The following is a 21,246-nucleotide window of genomic DNA, read 5'->3' on the forward strand; positions in this document are numbered from 1 at the left end:
TTTCTGCCTCATTCAAGATCACTTTTGATTTTTAATTCCGATCTTCATCTTTCACTGAGACCTCGAATCACTCGCGTCGGCTGGACCGGCGGCAAGCCTACGTCGCCTTTGTGAAGAAACCACTCAAATAGCGAGCTCTTCGTTAGCCAATTTGTTGCACATCTTCTGCAAAAAAAAATGAGCTCCTCAGACGATGATGTGCCCTTGGCCGGGGCAAGTAAGACGAATGGTGAGCCCTAAAATCCTCCGTACCCCATGCAAAGCCTGTTCGACGCCTGGCTTCCAGAAGCACTTAGAGCTTGTCTCAGCAACATCTGAGTACGACCAATAATGGAACATGCTAAGTACTCAATGCTAGGCCATGCGCCTAAATCAAAGGACAAGATTCCTAAAAGCGTCGATAGAGCCCTTGACAAAGCCCAACCTGCGACTAACGGAGCAGTTGGTATTTCAGTCCGCAATGGACCAGTGGTAGAGATGGAGGTGGACGAGCCCCAGCTTAATGGCAATACGTCCTCGAAGCGCAAGGCTCGCCCCAGCCAGACCAAATCTTACGAGGAGGCAACCAGCGATTCAGATGAAGATGCTCCACTTGTCCGTAGCTCAAATTTGAAATCATTTTACGATCTTGACTAATGAGTTACAGAGCAAGAAAAGGCGCGTCTCGAAGAAGAAGGACATTACGCCCGAATCGGATTCTGACGACGCCCCGCTGGTTACCAAGAAAAAGGCTAAGACCACGACTATTGCTAAGAAGCCTGTCAAGGCCAGTGAGACAGCGATTGGTGAGTCTGAGGACTCGGACACTCCACTTGGAACAAAACTTGCAAAGGAAAAAGACACCATTCGCAAGAGGGCTGCCAATGAAGCCAAAGAAATCCGGAAAAAATCGAAACAACCCGATTCCGAGAAGAAATCTACTAAAAGAAAAAGCCAACCAAATGGAGTAAAGAAAGAAGACTCTGATGATGACGTACCTATGGCTAGGAAAGTGAGACCCGCCCAAAAGATTGAGAAAACTACACCGAAGAAAAGTAAGGTCAAGAAGGAAGAAACGGAACAAGACGAAGAAGCCGAGGCAGAGGAAGAAGAGTACAAATGGTGGGAAGATCCCACAAAAGGAGATGGGACTAAGAAATGGACGACCTTACAGCATAACGGCGTAGTATTTCCCCCAGAGTATGAACCTTTACCTAAAAATGTGAAACTACGATATGATGGCAAGCCTTTGAGACTAGCTCCCGAAGCTGAGGAAGTAGCTACATTTTTTGGGTCTATGTTGAATTCTACACACAACGTAGAAAATCCGACCTTTGTGAAGAATTTCTTCGAGGATTTCCAGAAAATACTCAAGGACACGGGTGGAGCCTCTGACAAGGAGGGCAATAAAGTTTCTATCAAAGACTTCAAAAGGTGCGACTTCCAACCAATCTTCGACTACTTCGATGCCCAACGCACCGAAAAGAAAGCCCAGCCTGCATCAGAAAAGAAGCGACTAAAGGCAGAGAAAGATGAGACCGAAGCTCCATATCTATATTGCACGTGGGACGGTCGCAAGCAAAAGGTTGGTAACTTCCGTGTTGAGCCACCTGGGTTGTTTCGAGGCCGCGGTGAGCATCCAAAGACTGGCCGCGTCAAGTCACGGGTAAAACCTGAGCAGATAACGATCAACATTGGAAAGGAAGCAATGGTACCCGCGCCACCGGAAGGACACCGCTGGAAGGATATCAAGCATGACCAAGAGGGTACATGGTTGGCAATGTGGCAGGAAAACATCAATTCGGCGTACAAATATGTAATGCTTGCGGCAAACTCGGATGTCAAGGGTCAAAGTGATCATAAAAAGTTCGAGAAGGCCCGTGAGCTGAAGAAGCACATTGATCGAATTCGCAAGCACTATAGAGCAGAACTCAAGGACGAGCTTATGGCGAATCGACAGCGTGCCACCGCCATGTATCTGATTGACGAATTCGCATTGCGTGCGGGAAACGAAAAGGGAGAGGATGAGGCAGAAACTGTAGGTTGCTGCTCACTGAAGTTTGAACATATCTCTCTAAGGCCTCCAAACACCGTGATATTCGACTTCTTGGGGAAAGACAGCATCCGCTTCTACGACGAAGTGAAAGTCGATGAACAGGTCTTTAAGAATCTTAAGATCTTCAAAAAATCGCCCAAGAGTGAAGGGGATGACATTTTCGACAGACTGACAACTAGCTCGCTCAACAAACACCTTCAAAATTTCATGCCGGGGCTCACAGCGAAAGTGTTCCGTACCTACAACGCCTCTTTCACAATGTCGAATCTACTACGGGATATGAAGTCAAGGGGCACCGTTCCAGAGAAGATCAAAGACTACAATGATGCGAATCGCAAAGTTGCAATCCTCTGTAACCACAAGCGCACAGTCGCAGCTGGGCATGGTGCACAAATGGAGAAGCTCGGGGACCGCCTCAAAGGTGTGAAGTACCAGAAGTGGCGTGTCAAGCAGCAGATGCTCGATATTGATCCTAAGCATAAGAAGAGAAAGGGTGAGGCATATTTTGAGCTTGACGATGATCTTGACCAGCAATGGATCCAAGAGCATCAAGCATATCTCGTTGAGGAGGATCGTAAGAAGATCGAGAAGAAATTCAACAAAGAAAACGAAAAGCTTGTGAGTGGAGGACAGAAGGAAATGAAGCACAAGGAGCTTGAAGATCGCCTGCAGGCCGTGAAGGAGCTTGAAAAGAAGTTCGGGCGAGAAAACAAGAAAGGCAAGGTTGAGGCGGAAGGTAAGGCGCCCAGCATTGAGCGATGTGAAGCGAACCTCCAGAAGTTGGACCAGCGGATTGGTACGATGGAAGTGCAAGCCGAAGACAAGGAGAGCAACAAGGAAGTGGCACTCGGCACTTCGAAAATTGTAAGCAGATAGCCATGGCATCTGCCCGGGCTGTGAACCACGTTGCTAATTGGATGCCAGAATTACATTGACCCGCGCTTGACGGTGGTGTTCTGCAAGAAATTCGACTTGCCGATCGAGAAAATCTTCTCGAAGACGCTCCGAGAAAAATTCGAGTGGGCCATCAAGTCGGTGGATGAAGAGTGGGAATTCTGAATTGCGGAACAGATCGACCGTCCTGCATCTGAACTTTTCCTTGACTTCTCGCATAGCTTGGATATCATGCATTTGGTCGTGGGTGGTTCAAGCATGCCGGAGCCTGCTTCCTATTCTTTGGTCATGAAGATTGGAGACAGATGCTCTATGGCTTACACGAAGGCAAAGGAAAGCTAAGTGCATGCTTTCAACCGATTGCCAGCGGGTACTTGCAGATCTACTATGTATCTTATTGACATATCATAATCCCAAAAGTATAGAAGGCGAAGGTCCCAGAACATCAGCGGGTAAGCAGCCACTGTGTGCCATCTGTGCAGTAGGTAGAAGCTTCATCAAGGTCAGCCAGAGCCCCCACCGCGATGGAACAGCATGGGGCTTGGGATGCTCGACCGGCCCTTGTCGGGCCCCTTGTCAGACCACATGGCGATGCATGAGCGGGTGATGCAGACCGGGGGCGATATGCTCCTCAATATGATGTCCAAGCTCCACCATCTTACCACATTTCGGGTGGAGGAGATGTAAGACCAACGCATGGTATTCTCCTAGCGCATGCAGGTCAATTGTCTGGCAGTGTTTCAGCTCTCCACGGCCACATGGCCACCCTGCACAGTTGCTCGAACAGCTAAAGGAGTACCGGAGACCTCCTGATCCTGGTTTGCATGAGGTTATGAAGGGCACCAGAGGGTGCTAACCATGCGGCCGACATTCTGGAATACGAGATATTCCTTCTAGACCCAGGCCCATCGCATGCTGTTGCTGCTACTGGCCACTAGAGGCCTGCCCTAACCCATTCTTGACCCCCCTAACCTCGCTAGGCTCCCCTAGAGCACAGGCCTAAGCCGCTGCCAGCTTCCCGCTCCAAGGGCACCTTTCCAGGCAGGTCTAAGAGGCACCAGCAGGGCGGGATGATGCGCGATGATGGTATCTGCTATCTCGCCCTCATGCTCTCAGACTCGGTACAATAATAAAATTAAGCCAAAATTCAGATGACTAGCATGAAGCATCCCTAAAGTGGCATAGTCCTGACGGCGCCTTGACGGCCCAGCCTGCTGAATGGGAGGAGATATCAGAGTATAATGCAAAATGATGACAATAATAGGTTGGATCCTTCCCACATGCTCTGCGGCCTGTCCTTCAATTTCGCTAGGGCCATTTTAGCCCCACCGCAGCTTCCTCCGACAACACACCGGTCCACCAAGTCACCCCCGTCACCCCAGTCAACCAGCTTGGACCGAGTCGATCGAGGACGGGGGTCTGGTAAGGTTCATGATTGAGAAACAAACATGGCAATCTTCCATCATCAGATCATCATGGTGGCCGCCCAAGGTTATTCCCGGTGCCCTGGACATCTCTGTCTGAATTCTGAACTCTGAATTCCCCTCTGATACCAATTGCCCAACCTGCTCTTTGCACCGCTACACTGGGGCTGAAACGCCAGTTGGTGTGTCTTGTGACTGCAACATCGATTGTCTTTTTCTAAAGACTCCTTTTCGGTCTACGGGACTCGTCCTAACTGACGCCACACATCTTAAAAGACACCGCCAGTGCGCGGACCCCATTCGCATCACGATCCCCCCCATGAGCGTGGAATAAAAGTGCCACGAGGCAACTCAGTTGGGGAATACACCCAAGAACCCCACAAATACGCACAAACGTCTCACCCGCATATCGTTTGATCTCTCAAGGGCTTGCCTCCCATCTTCATCCCTCCGAGTGCCCTTCACCACTTACATGCCCTCGGTCTCCACATATATCATTTCTGCCGTGTCATACTTCTAAGCTTGCATCAAAAATACAGAGCCGCTTCTCCTACTTCAAGCGTGCACAGCGAGCTCCTTGACCCATCTTCTTGCTTTCTTTGAGCTATCAACGGCAGCAACATCACAATGGCGGAGAAATCCGTGGCGGGTACCTCCACGACAGGAAAGCCAGCAGTTCTGATTATTGGAGGGCTAGGTACCTGATGGCTATAATCCTTGCTCTGATTGGATCTCAGCTAATTCTGGAATTGTAGGATATATTGGCCGCTTCTTAGCCTTGTACATTCACAACAACAGCTTAGCCTCAGAAGTACGCCTGGTTGACAAGGTCCTTCCTCAACTGGCCCGTCTTCCGCCCGAATTTGACGAAGCATGCCACCCGTCGAATTTCATGCAGGCCGATGCTTCACGTCCTCAGTCGCTAGATCGAATCTTTGCTCCTACAAAAGCCAAGCATTACAGCTATGTCTTCAATTGCGGAGGAGAAACAAGATATTCGCAAGATCCATCCGTATACCAGCTGCGTAACACCCAATTGTCCACCAACCTGGCGGAACACTGTGCCAAGCTGGAGTACAAGCCTGCTCTCATAGAGTTCAGCACAGGCATGATCTACAAACCTCCTGGCTCTTCCGCCGTCTCCTCAGGTGGCTGCACCGAGACCGCGCCATTAAAACCGTGGCTGAAGATTTCGAAAGCAAAACTGGTAGGCGAAGAGGCTCTCGAGAAGCTCGCACAAAGCGCCGGCCTCCGACATGCTACCCTTCGCCTTGCCCATGTTTACGGGCTATACGACACCGGGTTTCTTTCGCGTGGGCTTTGTCTAGCTCGCGTCTATCAAAGTCTCGATAAAGAGATGAAATGGCTGTGGGGTAAGGACCTGCGGATTAACACCGTATATGTGAACGATGTATGTGCGGCTGCTTGGGCTGCTGCAGGATGGGCGTCAATTAACGCCCCAAATTCGAAGACGACCATGACGGATAGAGCGTTCAACATTGTGGACGACGGCGACACCTCTCAAGAGAGCTTGGCCGAGCATATTGCCGCTATATTTGGCATTCAGACGGGCTTTCAGGGGAATTTGATCAGTCAATTTGCGAAGCTGAACCTCGACAGCGTCGTCGACGATGTCAACGAGGATATCCTGCAGCCTTGGGCTGATCTGATCAAAGCGAAAGGACTCGAGCAAGGTCAAGGCAGCCCACTCACGCCTTTCATGGAGAAGGAGCTCATCAAAGACTGCAATCTCTGTCTAAACAACAAGCGCGCAAAGAGTAATCTGCAGTGGAGTCTGCAGAAACCGCGGCTTACACGCGAGGAGCTAAAGGCCATTATTGAGAGTTACGAGAGAGTCCGGTGGTGGCCATGATCAGTCACGGATTTAGGAACGAAGTCACTCACGGGTCACGTCGTACCATTCCACGACAAGCAAGGACCAGGAGATGCTTGGTATCAGATTGTAAAGTATGGTAATGCGGTCGAGGACGATGTGCAAACGAATCAGCATAGCGGGTGTGTTCATTTTCCTTGCCTCGATCAGCATATTTGGCTATGCCTCTGCTCGAGAGCATCACTACTGGGGATGAGCACGGACGGACAGGACAGCATGGCTATTGTAATCTGATAGGTGGCGTTCACTTCTGCGGCTCGGCTCCAGTGATTGGAGCCGTCTACTTTTGACCATGTATTATTATTACCCTCCAAATTCAACTTATGACAGAAATAAATCGAGTCTTCCACTCACGGCCGCGTTTCACCCAGAGATACATCGTTGAGTGATTGTTTATCGATTTTGCTTTCTTGATAGTGATGCCTTGTCAGAACGCCAGATACGCAGAAGGATATTCAAGAGCTAGAGAGAGATCAGATTGCCGATTCTTATAAAGATTACAGATCCTTCAAATCTCAACATCTATCCGTGGACCAAACTCCTATTGAACATCAAGTAGAAAATCTAAGATGGTATCACTCTAATCATAGTGCGCATCCAAAAAGCGCATCCCTTGCCTTCAACGTAAAAGGAGACCGTCAAAACATAGACGCCCGGGCACCACAGCCCAATCATGGATGCCCCTCTTAATTCCTCCACAGAGCTCTCATCCTCGTAGTAGCGTAAGCAGCCCCTAACGCGCTCAAAGCCCCAATGAACAGGCAAACCGCGATTCCATTCGGTCGGTCTTTCGCTTTCTCGATATCCTTCGGCGTGCTGCCTTCGTTCAATTCGGGACTAATGCCAGGCTCAAGGATCGAGAAAACCACCATGGATATGAAACTACCGATGAGCTGGGGGACCGTCGAAAATATATTGAGGATGCCAAGATATATTCCTGCCGTCTCGCCCGTTGTAGAGTCATTGTCGCCCGATTCTGGACTCAACAACGTGTCCTTTTCCTCTTCGATGTCCCTATCGAGATGATTCAGGCGAAGGAGCTGAGGAGGAGATTCCGAGCCAGAGCGGCGGCGGTGAGACAGCCCGTTTTCGAGCGCTTTGTTGGGGGCGGTCATGCGGTTTATCTCGACGCCCATGAAGGCGTAAGGTGCCCAGCCCGCAATCATCCAGGGGATACCGCAGATCGAAACGATTATAGTGGCCATGCGGAAGGAGGTGACAAACGGAGCGAGACACATGGCTCCAGCGAAGATGATATGGCCCGCTTGCCATGCGCTGAGGAGATCTGGCTTACTCTTGCCTGTGAGGCCTGCGAATGGGCTGAGAACTCGGGTGAGTGCGGGATGTGGTCGAGGGGTGAATGAGCGCTTTTCGGTCATCTCTTCAGGAGATCGGACGATTGAGGGAAGTACAACAGAGGCGGTAAAAGTGATGAGAGAAAATATGACAAGTGCAAGAGTGCCCACACGGCCTACATCGCCGACGGCGTCTTTGGAGTCTTTTGTGCTTGCTTCGGGGTGGAAACGGAAATAGACCTCACCAACCCATGTCGTTGAATAGAACATGAAGGGGAACCAGCCTATCCAAGCCCAGAACTGAACCCAACAGATCGCTTGAATGCGTTTGGGAAGGTGCCGAGTTTTCCGAACTATAGTCGAAAAGGTCTTGAAGACCGATGACGAGCCATCACTTTCCCTATATGAACAATTAGTGACAATCCATCTTGGTTAGTTTGGAAGCTTACCGTGAAGATACAAGTACACGCTCCTCAACAGCCCAGGAGGTCAAGCACACGGAAAACGTGAAGAAAGCAGCCGCAATGATAGTCAAATGCTTGAACTGGGTGTCTCCGAAAGTTGGCCCAAGAATGCTGACTAGATCGATGGTTCCAACTGCGTAAGTCACAATATTGCCTATTGAAATCATGCGACTGGCCCACGCTGAGCCTATCTGTTGTTTCGCAATCGGCAAGGTATCCACGATGAGGCTTCGGCAACAGGACTGGACTACATTGATTGCGAAGTCGAGAACGTAAATGGTCGCGACTGCCAGGACAACGGCAAAGGATTTCGCCTTCTCGGAGTCGGGAACAAAGTAGGTAGCGATTTCAGCGGCTCTACCTAGCACCAAAAGCAGGGTGGAGACAACCAAGCCTCCAATGACCATGAATGGTCTCCTTCTTCCCCATTTCGATCGTGAGTTGTCCGACAATGTACCGATGAGCGGTGCCATGATAAGGCCTGATAAAGGTCCTGCAATCCATACGAGGGAGGTCCGGCTTTTAGAGAGGCCTAATTGCAGCAGATAAGGTGTGCCGTCTGTATAGATTGTTCAGTGTTCTTCTCCGGACGCTGAGGCCCATTGCGGCTTACAAGTCATCTCGACCCCCCATGTAAACCTGTAGGCTGCGCATCAGATGGTTCTATGGCTGGTAGCGATGGACTACTCACATGAGACCTATGAGACAGAAAGTCAACAAGATCATGCGGACAGCCTCTGTTGATCCTTTGATTGACGGTGAGCCCGTCCATGATGCAGCTTGAGGCATTGTATGCTTGTTTGATTATTTCATGAGAATTGGTTGTGCTAGTGGGAGGATATCGCTGAAGGCAAGTGAGGAATGTGGCAAGACTGGCGAGGTGTTCCACTTTCACTCTTGGGTGCGAAATCGTACTGTGACAATCTATACCAGCGTTCAATAATCACGACTTATCTGAACTCGTTTTCTTGTTGGGATAATTGATTTCAAGAGTCGCCCCTGCTCTTTAGGACCCGTCAACATCATGCTGACTGGTGGGGGAGCTTGACACTGTGAAAGATATTCAAATTCATTTCGAGACGCGGAGGACATCTGGAACCTTTCGGGACAGGTAGTGCAAGTTAGGGTTGTGATTGCATGAAGCTAAGGATTTATTAGGACAGGAGGACAGCTTGTCAGGTGTCACAGCGCACCAAACAGGTAGCAGTGCTTATATGAGTAATAATCCACCAAGCCCAACATTCAGTGCAAAGACGGGCAACTTCGGGTTAGCAGTGGTATTTGTATGCTGCCTATATCACATCATCCATCCCCAAAGACTCTGCTGAACCTCTCGCACTACTCGCAATAGCTATGGATTGAAATTGATTCTGATGCTAAATCTAAAAATCATTCCAGTTCAACGTAAGGAGTCTGTCCACTACTTGATCTGAATCAATGTCACATGATCGAAGCTCATCTGCTCTTTGGCATACCTTGTCTTCTTTATGTTGAGACCTCCGCAACGAACCAGGTACCGTACACGTCATCGGTCAATTACGTAGTGAAACAGGTACGACGCCAATTGAGTTTGTATTTGATGGCCGAGAATCGCATAAAGACCACTTGTGCTCTTCTTGGATAACTTGGACTGAAATAGCAGGCCGGAGAACCTGGCTGGCCGGACGCCTTACAATCATGCATACGACCTGCTCTGAGGCATGATGTTCTGGCGAAGTGCCAGGGGCAGCCAATAAGCCAGAGGACAACGATGCTCCTTTCGCGAGAACATGCCCTGCGAGCTCCCATTATTTAATTCGACCACCGCTAAAAGATTCATTTTTTCACACTAGGTTAGCCTGCCAAGCCTGCGGGCAAATGGTGAGCGTGGGAAAGGCACATGGCGGTGATGCATCTTTGGCCCGCATAACAATCCACATTTCGATTGTGTGACACTACATATCGACCTTGTTTCACGCCTTGCACCTCATGCTACTGTCTTTGCCAGCCTCCGGTCCATAGGCCTCTTGATTTCCTCCAACATCGGGAGACTCGATACTGCAGACCTGCGTTTGATCAGCGGCGACGCCCGCGCTGACTATCCCCTCCTCCCCGCCATCAACGCACGCCCCCATGTTGGAGATATCCTTTCTACACCTTTTCTCGGCTAGAAGCCTGCCATACTACACATCCGTTCTCGGACGCACAGGATTTCTTGCCACCTTACAATCGAGGGTGCCTGGCGACTAGGCAGATACCTTTCACCTGCAATTGAATCGCTCTCACTGGACTGGCATGACAACCCAACGTTCCGCCTCCGCTTCGCCATATATAGATAATACAAACGTCTTCGGCTGAAAGCATGACAGCCTTCCTCAGTCGAATACGTTCAGGCGCGACTCCGTCAAGCTTATCCTCCGGATCAGCGCCTTCCAAAAAAGACTCAAATGCCCTACAGTTGACACCCCTTGAGCGACATCTCCTCGATTCAGGCCCTATACGAGAAGATGGAAGTGATAAATTCTGGGGGTTGGAGAACTTTGGCAACACATGTTACGCTAATTCGATTCTGCAATGTCTGTATTACTCCGTACCTTTTCGAGATTCTGTTATAAGCTATCCAACGCAAACATCGGCGGAATCCGTAATAAGCAGTCCGACTGGGCAGCAACGATTGCACACCAACACGACTAGTCTACCACTCAATCACCCTTCCCTGGCTTACGCGAAGCTTATGAATCGCCAAACGACACCAAATGCTTCTGCTCGCAATCCAGCTGGCCCACCAGCTACAAATAAGCCAGAAGACAAGGAGCACCCTGACTACAAGAAAAAGGTGGCCCAGACGAGAGGCCCGACCATTGCTCTGAATTATGATAATGCATCAGCTTATGGAATGTCCGAGTCCCTATTCACTTCTCTAAAAGACATATTTGAATCGCTTTACATACATCAATCCCGCACAGGGGTAGTTAGTCCGTCAAGATTTCTTGAAATACTGAAGCGGGATAACGAGATGTTTCGATCCTCTCAACATCAGGACGCGCATGAGTTTTTAAATTTACTACTGAACGACGTGGTGGAAAAGGTCGAAATCCACTCGAAGAGTCTTGCGGAGCATGAAGGTCTGAATGGTCATGTGGAAAAGTCAGAGTTCGAGATAGCACTTGCTGAAGCCATGCCTCAGGGCAAAAGCCCTGCTGGAGGGGTGCACGACCTCTTTGAAGGTACTCTGACATCGGAGACGAAATGTTTAACCTGTGAAAATGTCTCGCAAAGAGATGAAGCTTTTCTAGATTTGTCAGTTGATTTGGAAGAGCATACCTCGGTTACATCATGTTTGCGGAAGTTCTCAGAAGAGGAGATGCTTTGCGAGAGGAATAAGTTCCACTGTGACAACTGCGGAGGTCTGCAGGAAGCGGAGAAGCGGATGAAGATTAAAAGATTACCCAAAATTCTGGCTCTGCACCTCAAACGGTTCAAGTTTACAGATGACTTCACCCGGCTCCAGAAACTGTTCCACCGCGTCGTCTATCCATATCACCTCCGAGTCTTCAACACAACGGAGGACGCGGAAGATCCTGATCGTCTGTACGAGCTTTACGCTGTGGTCGTGCACATTGGCGGGGGCCCGTACCACGGCCATTATGTTGCAATCATCAAGACTCAAGACAAGGGCTGGTTACTATTTGACGATGAGATGGTCGAGCCGGTAGATAAAAGCTATGTGCAAAATTTCTTCGGTGATTCACGAGGACAGGCTTGCGCATACGTATTGTTCTATCAAGAGACAACTCAAGAAGCGGTTAAGCGAGAGCAGGAAATCGAGGGACGAGCTCTTCTCCCAAAGCATGTGGATCCTCCTAAAGAACATACCGGCCTTGGTCTCAAAGCAAACGGATTCCTTAATAGCATCCATCCTGTCAGAAGCGCGGCATCTCCTGCAAGCCCAGACGAGCGAGTTGAGCCTTTGGACAAAGTTATTTCAGAGCCTTCGTTGAGCGTCATACAACCCGTGCAGTCGTCCGGAGATTTTACAGCTTTACCGCAAATCACAACTTCCGAAGGACCAACAGACGAGCTCAAATCAAAGAAAGAGCGCCAGAAAGAAGATAAAGAGCGTAAAGTAGCTGCTCGGCAGCAAGCCAAGGAGGACGAGAAGGCGGATCGAGAGAAACGAAAGACCTTCGAACTAAAACGGCGCGAAATCCATAAAAGGCAGGAATCAGAGACAAAGCAGGCAATTGCAGCTAGCAAAACATCCAAGGTTGAAGAAGACAAGAAATTAACCACAGAGAGCGGCACGGACATTGCAAATCATTCAAACCCTTCGGTCCCCGTCAATGGTGGCCTAAGTCGATTTAAGGCAACCGGTAAGAGCTTTCGAAAGCCAAAGTTCTTGGGCGGTAACAAGGACAATCACATAGACGGACCCGAGAACATCCCCTTTGATTCCGAACGTACACCAAAGCTGGTGGAAAAACCGCCAGACAAAGCAAAACACAGATTTAGTTCCCTCCGAAAGAAAACCTCGAATATGATGTTATAATTCATGTACAATTTCGAAATATCTTATGAGACACGATTTAATTGCATATACACCCCTCACACAAGGGTTGGTGTTGGTGTCGAGGAGACACATGCACGATACCAATTTTGGGCGGCGTTGCCCAAGTCATAGCTTACTTTGCGGGAGACATGTAATATTGGTTGAATAAAAGCGTTGGCCTCAGAGAGTTGCCTGGAATAGACCACACACGGCTCTGGCTGGGCACCTTGCCCAGGGAGAATAAATACGACAATATATTGGTGTACATTGTCAAGATCTTACCTGGCCATTTAATACAATTGTGGCCCACGAGAAATTGGTGGGAGATCTATAATTGAATTTGGTCTGACATGAAAGCTTTGACCAAGACGGTCTGGGTATATAAAAAACCATGGATCTCCCGTCATTCATCTGGAGTCTTCCTGCCTCACCCTAAAACAAGTTCGTAGACTATTACGAGAGTATTAATGACGATCAGTGGTACTGTGTGCGAAACAGATCAGCCCATATCATTCCAAAGCACCAACAGCTCGGTTCAGTCGCACAACGTGGTAGCTGTGTCATGCGAAAGACATCTCTTCGTGCAACACCAAAAGACCTTTTGGATAGACTTACTTCTCATCAAGGTCCTAACGCTAGAAATGAAGTTCACTAATTTTGACTTCACGCTCGCCTGGTCATTGCTCGCCCCAAACGCCGATTCCGTTGGCGCATTTCCCCATCCAACTGCCTCATGTCAGCGACATCGTTTTTTCGCAATTTCACTGTCTCTCATGCGATCCTCTTTCTGTTTGCTGGGGCTTTCAACATACTCCGCGCAAGAAATCTGTCCTCTGAGAGCACGGCGACCGCGTTGACGAGAAGGATTGCAACTGTGACCCTGAATTAGCTTCACTCAAAATGGCGGCTACCATAGAACTGACCGTAGAAAAGATTCCCCAAGCCGAAAAACATCATCGTCTTCTGCCAAAGGCCGATATAGGGAGCGTGTGCGTAAAGGTTTTTGCGGAGTTGATGCGGAGGATCTGGTCGTAGGGCTGAAGTTGTCTGCAGGACGAAGTCAAGATTGCAGCCTTGTGCTTAAAGATACGAATGCCTTGGGTAATTTACATCACACATTGGCTGGACCCCGATGCGGAGGAAAAGAGCCCCAAAAAGAGGCTTACCATCAATACCGATTGCCAACTTGCTTCAGAAGCTCCACTGTTTACTCTATGAAGTGACCAGAAGCTTGGATTTGCTTCGTATTTTCTCTCCAAATTTCATCATCATGAGTGGTACAGGCATGAATGCCAATGCGATGAAGCCCAGTAACGAGCTTCCCCAACCGAGACCGAGTCTGTTGTACAATGGTGGACCTACCAAGGGTAGAAAGGCGCCGGTCAGAGAGCGAAGAGTAATGTTGGCTGCGAGGGCTGAAGCTGCATGGATCCCAAATGCATCCACAAGATAACTGAAAGCTGGTATCAAAGTGGAAACGACAGCAATTCCAAGGACCGATGTTGCTACGATTGGCACGATCCAATGAGCGTGCTTTTCAATCGTCCAGCCATACCAAAAGAGACTGAGAGGCACCAAAAGACCACCAAGTACCATTGGTGGCAAGCGCTGTTCTGGCTTCATGCCACCTCTATCTTTCATCCTCTGAACGTATCGATCTAGGCTTGCACGACATCCGATCATGCCAATTACAAAGCCGACACCTGATTTGTGGTCAGCTCAAATTGTTCAGCAACAGCTTCAACACATGCCAAGTAGATCTTACCGAGCCCTAAAAAGGTCAAGCTGGCTGAGCTCGTAGAGAATTGGTAATTGTCCCCGAAGACCTTTGTTAGGGTTGTGAAGAGAATGTAAGTGTACGCAAAAACCACAGCAACGTAAAGCGACAGCAAGAAAATGATCGGCGACAAGATCGTCATTCGAACAGGCCTTATGATGGACGTGGTCAGAAAGGTTGCTAGGTCGAAGACCACATCGTGCTCTGACCGGTACATGGGATCACCAGTCTGCTTACGCAGCAGCCTAGCTTTGCGTCTCAATATTTGTACTTTGTACGTTTCGCAAAAGAAGAACGCAAATGCAATCTCGACGACACCTGCGAATACGGCAGCAAGCCAGAATAACCACCGCCACCCGATCGACTGAGTAACGTATCCTCCTATAACAGGACCTATGCAAGGCCCAAGGAGAGGTAGAACAGTCAATATGGACATTGCACCCCCTCGCTCTTCTGTGATGAAGATATCGCCGACGATCGACGGGTTCAGCACAACCGACGCTACTGCAATCCCGTTGAAGAATCGGAATGTAATGAGCATACTCAAGCTGCTGCTTAATGCACTAGCAACAGAGAATATGCAAAATAGAACATTAGCAGCGTGATAGATAGGCGCTCTGCCATACATTTCAGAGAGAGGTGCTATGAGAAGAGGTCCGAACGCCTCACCGAGCTCCCAGATGGACACTTGCAGGACTTCATAAAGCCGGTTTGCTGAGGAGAATTCCTCCAGAATCACAGGAGCCGCAGGCGCGCACATCAACGTGGCAAGGTTACTACGGTCAGTCAGCCCTTGCAGTCCGTGAATGGGTAGAAAGCTGGGTCACGACTGTACACAAGCAGTGTCATCGCAGACATCATGCCAATCATTGACCATTTCTTGCGTGCGGGCCAATTCTGCGGGTCTAATGGGTCGTCCGACCTGTTGAAGCAAACAAGGTGCGAGCTCGTGACTTCAACGTCCAACTTTTGTCCAGTGCCTTCCTCATTGTGCCGCGTAGTCTTCTCTGGAACTATCTGTTCTATCGACGACATTTGAGTAAGGGAGAAAAGCATGCAAGATTCCTGGGGTGACCTTTGTCAAGAAACCTCTGTCGAGGTAGGCTCCAAGGAACGCGCTATGTCCGTTCCTTGTCAAAGGGATTCCTTCAGTGATGACATTGTTGGAAGGAGGAGCGTCAGCTGCCTTCCTTGGATGCCTGAATCTCTGGCTTGCACACAAGCATCCTTTACCACTGAGGGAACAAGCTGCCCCACTGCCAGACAAGCATTGAGCCGGCGATCGTCGCTTAAAGAGGCGATGAGTCCGTTCATATCGGCTTGCAGGTGCTTCCACCCGATGGCAACACTACCATTTGCAGTCTTTTATGGCTTCGTCCCGTAGCGAGCGACTAATTTAGTATAGTCTGGGTCCTGCCGATGATGAACAGTTGATGCGCATTGACTTTGGGTTCGAAAGGTTTGGTATGCCGGTATCGATCGACCGTCAGGCTCCGGCTAAGGCCTGCGCTTTACCCACATCCACCCTTTCTGGCCTTTCTATCGAGCTGAAGCTTGTAGAAGTCGCCATGCTATCCCACGCTTTGATCCACTACTTGCACAGTAGCGCAATGCTTTCTTTAGTACTCTATCGACTGTATAGTCATATTTGATGATTGAAGAGGCAGATCGTTTCCTTGCACGTCGGTGCAATCTTCAAGCACTACGGGTTCGCCGTACCTACTTTTACCATACTTGTGGCTGTTCCTGCTCGCAGTGTCTGTCTCGTTTGATAAGTTTATTCAATTGCGATTTCCTTGCAACCTTCTGTATCACTGGACCTTTCACAATCAGAAGCTAGCATGAAGACGACTACAGAGTCTCATCTTCCCACCGCTCAAGATGAATGGAACGATCATGGGAACGATCAGTCTATGCCTAAGCCTTCCTTTTGGCAAAAGAATATTGTGACTCGAAGCCTTATTGCGGCTTTTACCCTTTCATTAGCTTGCAACATCTATACTGTTCTTCTCTTTAATTCATCGAGTTCCACATCAGGCCCTTCTAAAGCCGAGAAAATCCAATTGAGCTCGGACGTGACTCCCTTCGGTACTAAAATCTACGGATCACATCTCATGGTCCGAGTATGCTGATACTGTTTGAAATAGCTAGATTGAAATGGGATAAATGGATTATGTGGGAGCACGGTGGCCTTTACGTCAATGATACGGAAGAAAAGACAAATGCCGCATGGGAGGCTATCAACTACGACACTGGCAATGTTGCACTCGATGATTCGTTCGTTGAGGAGATGGGTCTTCCCGTGTCTCAACGCTTCCCCTGGGATGACTCGAAAGGCCTATACTTCATGAATGGCCAACATCAGATCCATTGCCTGGTAAGTGTCCTGATAGTTCCTCCTTCCCTATAGCCTTGTATCAGTCAACAGTTGTGCCGTCTGAATCTATTTATCATTGCTTCTAATAAATGGCCCTTTTGGGCGCTACACCACAGGCTGCTCTCCGTAAGTCGTTCTTCCAGCTCCGCGACAACGTGCCTCTGGATCTCGCTTGGCATCACAATATGCACTGCTTCAACGCCCTTCGGCAAGACATCATGTGCACCGCTGACGACACTCCACGCTCTATGTTACGTGCTCATCCAGGCTCTGTTGGCGTAGGGCAGTATCGTCGCTGTCGGGACTGGGACAAAATGGTCGAGTGGACCCGGGAACACTGGAGCTGCTGGCGCGACATTAACAAGACTGATCACATAGACACCTTGTTACGGTACCGCTACTGTCCAAAAGGAAGCCCCTATTATGACCGAATCCATGCCGTCTTTGGCGATTTCGAGATGGGACCAAACGCCAATGCAGATAATTGATCAAAGGCTTCCTCCAGCAAAGGTCAACAGCCGCGAAAGAGTAGGTCCAGAACACTGCAGTAATAATGCATGGACAATGAATCACGCATTATGGCGCTGGATGACGGCTCAATATGATTGCATTCCAAACTTGATTATTCAAAATCTTTACAGGACCTCGTCGCTTATTTCTACGACTCCCATGAACTTTCTGCACAGCTCCTGCCTCGCTTCTCTGAATTCCTGACCGCACAGCTACTGCACGATCCTCGAAGGGTTTCTGGGCCACCCGCACCGTTCCCACAAGTCAAACTTCCCTCTCAGCCTACACAATGCTGGCTGTCGGCGATTGAGGTCGCCTTAGATACTCCATAAGAGCATGAGCCTCTGCTTCGGCTTCCTACAGGATCAACGTCAGTGTAAGGCTTCGTCGTCGGGGCATGTCTGGATCTTCAGCCTACAGCATAAGCCGCTGCAATCGCATCTGCCGCTGTAGGTCGTCAGCCAGAACCTCTAAGTTGGAAAGGGTTGTTGCAGCCTTTACCAGGCAATGGAGCCATCGTGGCAAGCGGTGCAAAGGCCAGAAGGGCAACAACGAAAGTAGAGAGCTGCATTCTTTGCGATTATGGGAACGAGGAACACGAGTTGGTGTCGATGTATCCTTGGGACGTCAAGGAAGAACGGCTGTCTTGTACAGGGGGTGGGATAATATGAGGGCAAGGATTGTCAAATCTTGGATCGACGATGTTCATACTTTGTCCGGGTTTTTGGAATCCTCATCCTGACCATTTCGCAACGATAGCGATTGTGCTAAAGTCACAATTGTCTAGGATAATCGGGAGAAGTCCAGAGTTGCCGGCCTTGCGTTGCACCTATGGTCCAATCGCCATAGAGATCCTGGCCATACAACTGATCTGCGTCGCTTTCCCTTTCCTCAATTATTCTTCATGCCGGCCACTGTAGGTCATCGAAGCTTAGTTCATTCTTCGTTTGAGGTGCCCAAGGCTCGCGTTGGGTCGTGCCGTAAAGCGTCAGACGGAAAGCTTGCCAAAGCTTAGGCGTCAGGCTTTACTCGAATTCTTATCTTCCATCAATCAAGCTCTTGTTCACGAATGATAGCGTACCTAAGATGATCGCCGTTCGTTCAACATGTACTCCGGAAGCTGCGCATGTCCCTACTTGCTAGCATTGACGTCACTGCTATGCGACTTTAGCACTCATGGCCGGCGAATCCTCCGGCCTTTCAAATAACAACCTGACGAGACCCTTACTTTTTCCAGTGAACCTCCGGTGAGAACATCCCTTGCATTTGCTTCATTTGAGGCGATGAGGTGATGATGAACTAGGTGCGTGGGGTAAGCCCACCACCCTCTCCAAATGATAACGACACCTGTGACTCGGCAAGGAGGCCGGTTGACTCCAATTGCTCAATGCAACAATATGCTTAACGCAGGGTCAACCAGGCTTCTTTCCGGCTGCAGCTCTAATGCATGCTGAGATCCGTGGCTTTAGAGGCTCAGGCCTTTCTTGTTATTGATAGTTTCATGCCCGCCTTCGTCATTGCTTTCATGCTTTGATGATAAGTATGTCAATTGGTCCGTGAACACCCATTGTATGCGAGAATTGCAACTGTAGTTGGCACCATGGCGTCGTCAACAAAGAGCATCTTCACTTTCAAATATGTCGACGCAGCAGAGACAATTGCAATGGGCGTCACGCTGCCGCTCGTCTGCATGGGCATCGTTGCTTCACGCTTCTATACGCGGACACGACAGTCAGTACAGCCAGGCATTGACGACTGGCTTATACTGGGTGGTGTAGTGAGTCTATCTGTGGATGTCGTTGCGCTCAGAAGATATTAACGGAGAATCTCAGATCTGTCTGATCGGTATGGGTGCATGTATAATAGATGGTGAGTAAAGATCTATGCAAATGCAGTTTCTAGGTGTCTAAGCATACGAAAAGGCGCTGCGAGACACGCTATGGGATATCCTACCCCCATGCCTCCCAAAACAGCTACGAAAGCAGAGCTGCTCGAATATAATCCACCGTCTACAGAATTAATTGGAAAGGTAAGTTCAAGACTACCGCCAGTAGACACAAGGAACTCATCGATGTCATAGCTGCAATTTGCATTTCAACTCCTCATGGTGATTGGCTATGGCTTCATCAAGACTAGCATTGTCTTCTTCTACAGACGCATATTCGTCACCCACAAGCGAACAGTGTTCGAAATTACCACCACTGTTATGAACGTTGTTTTAGTATTATGGTCATTTACTTTCATTCTCATAATCATCTTTCCATGTGGTTCGCATCTGTACGCGAATTGGGGGACACCAGCGAGCCAGCTCAAGTATTGCCAGGCGATAGGCCACACCAGTGAAGAGGGATTGACGGCCTCTGACTTGATCCTCGACGTGTTTCTTCTCGTTCTTCCACTCCCAAGCGTGAGTCTGCTTGCCAGAGCCATCAATCTTAGATTCGATCAGCTGACCATGCAAAGATATGGACACTGCGAATGACGGTGACGAGAAAGCTACAAGTGTCTTTCATCATGATACTCGGCCTGTCGTAAGACTCAAGTAGTATAGACTAAGATTTTTTCACTAACAGCAATGTGTAGGGCTATCGCCGCCTCCATTGCTAGGCTCGTTCTCTATGTTCAACTAGAGAAAGCCGCACTTGCTCAAGAGGAAGTTGATCAGAATCGTACGTAATTAGCTCCTTGAGACAAGACATAGCACAGAAACCGGGCTTATCCTTCCCAACAGAAGTCCTCACACTTTCCATGTACTGGTCGACCCTGGAGAGCGGTCTTGCCATCATAGCAGCCTGCCTCCCATCCCTCAGCTCCCTCTTCACAGCCAAATCTCTTCAATCAGCCGTGCACAGCGTTCGCAGCGTCCTTTCCCTCCGTTCCTCTCAAGGTTCTTCGAAGGGCAGCAGCCGACGCGATGGGACCGCAAACGCTTATGCGGATTTAGAGCGCAGCTCGTCTTCGTCATCCAGTGCAGGTTTCACAAAGCCAGGCTTGCATGGGGATCTATCGGCAAAGTACGATTTGCAGACTTTTGAGCTCGCGAAAGGCGAGAGGAAGCAAGGAGATAGCTTGAGCACGCAATCGTGACTGTAGTCTAGATAAGAACCTGGATTGGAGTTTTTGTAGGGTTATGATTGAATGTGAAAAGTTCATCAATGACTTTCGGTAGAGCTGTCTGAAGCCGGTATTTCGGCGGCTCCGCATTGGAACAGTAACGCTGGGAGCCGTAAATCAGTCTTATTGATCCCATCAGTAGCAGTAGACTCGAAGTCTCCAGTCCCTACTCGACAGCCAGCGTGACCTGAAATAAGTTTAGCCTGGTGCGCAATGAGATGTCAATCCTCGGATTGGATCCTTGACATCGACTAGAGCTGCTGCTTGTTAGATCACACGCTGGGAATAGCCAAAATGTGGAACTCAGGTTCCGTTCGTCTTCACCTATACTTATAAGACAGCTAGAGACTTTCTCAGCATCATTCTGGGTTTGAACAATATCAACACACTCTGTCTCATCAACTGATCACAAATCGCTCCCCAAACCGCCTTCGAACGAGCCGCACAATGCCGCTTCCCAACCACGCGCTCACCATTCATGGCGGCTGCAATTGCCGTGCAATCCGCTACCGCATCGCCATCCCGCCCCTTTCCTCTCGCCCACTCAATCCCTTCGCCACACCTGATCACCCTGCTCATCTCCCCATGGTAGCAACTGATCATTGCAATGACTGCCGTCGTGCCACTGGCTCTATCCTGCCCGTTTGGATCTGTGCGCCTGCGGACATGCTGACACTTTCTCTGCGTCCTGCTCCCAAACCTGACCCTAAGGCGCCAAGGTATGAAATTGATGGGGAAAATGGCAAGGAAAGTCATGAGGGAGAAAGTGATGTAGGTGTTGAGGAAGGCGCTGATGATGGTCCGGGTTGGGCGAAGGCGATGGAGGTGTTGAAAGTGGGGAGCCCGCAGCCGGAATGGAGTACGGTGCGTTGGTTCGGGAGCTCGGAGAAGAGGACGAGGACTTTTTGTGGGAATTGTGGCACGAACCTGTTTT

At 49.4% G+C, this 21,246-nt stretch overlaps 7 protein-coding genes across 7 annotated transcripts; 5 read left to right on the plus strand and 2 right to left on the minus strand.

Moving 5' to 3' along the window:
- Nucleotides 1-330: 330 nt before the first annotated feature.
- Nucleotides 331-3,094, plus strand: KY384_008420 (uncharacterized protein; the record flags this gene model as incomplete). Its single annotated transcript, XM_044816909.1, has 3 exons — nucleotides 331-594; nucleotides 647-2,899; nucleotides 2,960-3,094. 3 exons carry the CDS (start codon nucleotides 331-333, stop codon nucleotides 3,092-3,094), a joined length of 2,652 nt encoding a protein of 883 aa, XP_044666274.1.
- A 1,886-nt stretch (nucleotides 3,095-4,980) lies between these two features.
- On the plus strand, nucleotides 4,981-6,226 carry KY384_008421 (uncharacterized protein; the record flags this gene model as incomplete). The annotated part of the gene is made up of 2 exons (XM_044816910.1): nucleotides 4,981-5,050; nucleotides 5,109-6,226. The coding sequence occupies 2 exons, from the start codon at nucleotides 4,981-4,983 to the stop codon at nucleotides 6,224-6,226; spliced, it is 1,188 nt and encodes a 395-aa protein (XP_044666275.1).
- A 707-nt stretch (nucleotides 6,227-6,933) lies between these two features.
- Nucleotides 6,934-8,479, minus strand: KY384_008422 (uncharacterized protein; the record flags this gene model as incomplete). The annotated part of the gene is made up of 2 exons (XM_044816911.1): nucleotides 6,934-7,942; nucleotides 7,992-8,479. 2 exons carry the CDS (start codon nucleotides 8,477-8,479, stop codon nucleotides 6,934-6,936), a joined length of 1,497 nt encoding a protein of 498 aa, XP_044666276.1.
- A 1,868-nt stretch (nucleotides 8,480-10,347) lies between these two features.
- KY384_008423 (uncharacterized protein) lies at nucleotides 10,348-12,534 on the plus strand (the record flags this gene model as incomplete). Its single annotated transcript, XM_044816912.1, has 1 exon — nucleotides 10,348-12,534. The coding sequence occupies one exon, from the start codon at nucleotides 10,348-10,350 to the stop codon at nucleotides 12,532-12,534; it is 2,187 nt and encodes a 728-aa protein (XP_044666277.1).
- A 1,688-nt stretch (nucleotides 12,535-14,222) lies between these two features.
- KY384_008424 (uncharacterized protein) lies at nucleotides 14,223-15,346 on the minus strand (the record flags this gene model as incomplete). The annotated part of the gene is made up of 2 exons (XM_044816913.1): nucleotides 14,223-15,087; nucleotides 15,186-15,346. 2 exons carry the CDS (start codon nucleotides 15,344-15,346, stop codon nucleotides 14,223-14,225), a joined length of 1,026 nt encoding a protein of 341 aa, XP_044666278.1.
- An 806-nt stretch (nucleotides 15,347-16,152) lies between these two features.
- Nucleotides 16,153-17,176, plus strand: KY384_008425 (uncharacterized protein; the record flags this gene model as incomplete). Its single annotated transcript, XM_044816914.1, has 3 exons — nucleotides 16,153-16,399; nucleotides 16,459-16,688; nucleotides 16,805-17,176. The coding sequence occupies 3 exons, from the start codon at nucleotides 16,153-16,155 to the stop codon at nucleotides 17,174-17,176; spliced, it is 849 nt and encodes a 282-aa protein (XP_044666279.1).
- A 1,622-nt stretch (nucleotides 17,177-18,798) lies between these two features.
- Nucleotides 18,799-20,285, plus strand: KY384_008426 (uncharacterized protein; the record flags this gene model as incomplete). Its single annotated transcript, XM_044816915.1, has 7 exons — nucleotides 18,799-18,975; nucleotides 19,031-19,067; nucleotides 19,121-19,227; nucleotides 19,522-19,605; nucleotides 19,662-19,729; nucleotides 19,782-19,867; nucleotides 19,900-20,285. The coding sequence occupies 7 exons, from the start codon at nucleotides 18,799-18,801 to the stop codon at nucleotides 20,283-20,285; spliced, it is 945 nt and encodes a 314-aa protein (XP_044666280.1).
- Between the last annotated feature and the right edge of the window lie 961 nt (nucleotides 20,286-21,246).

This window comes from Bacidia gigantensis (genome assembly GCF_019456465.1).
Source record: "Bacidia gigantensis strain McMullin 20006 chromosome Unknown contig_295, whole genome shotgun sequence".
NCBI lineage: Eukaryota > Fungi > Ascomycota > Lecanoromycetes > Lecanorales > Ramalinaceae > Bacidia > Bacidia gigantensis.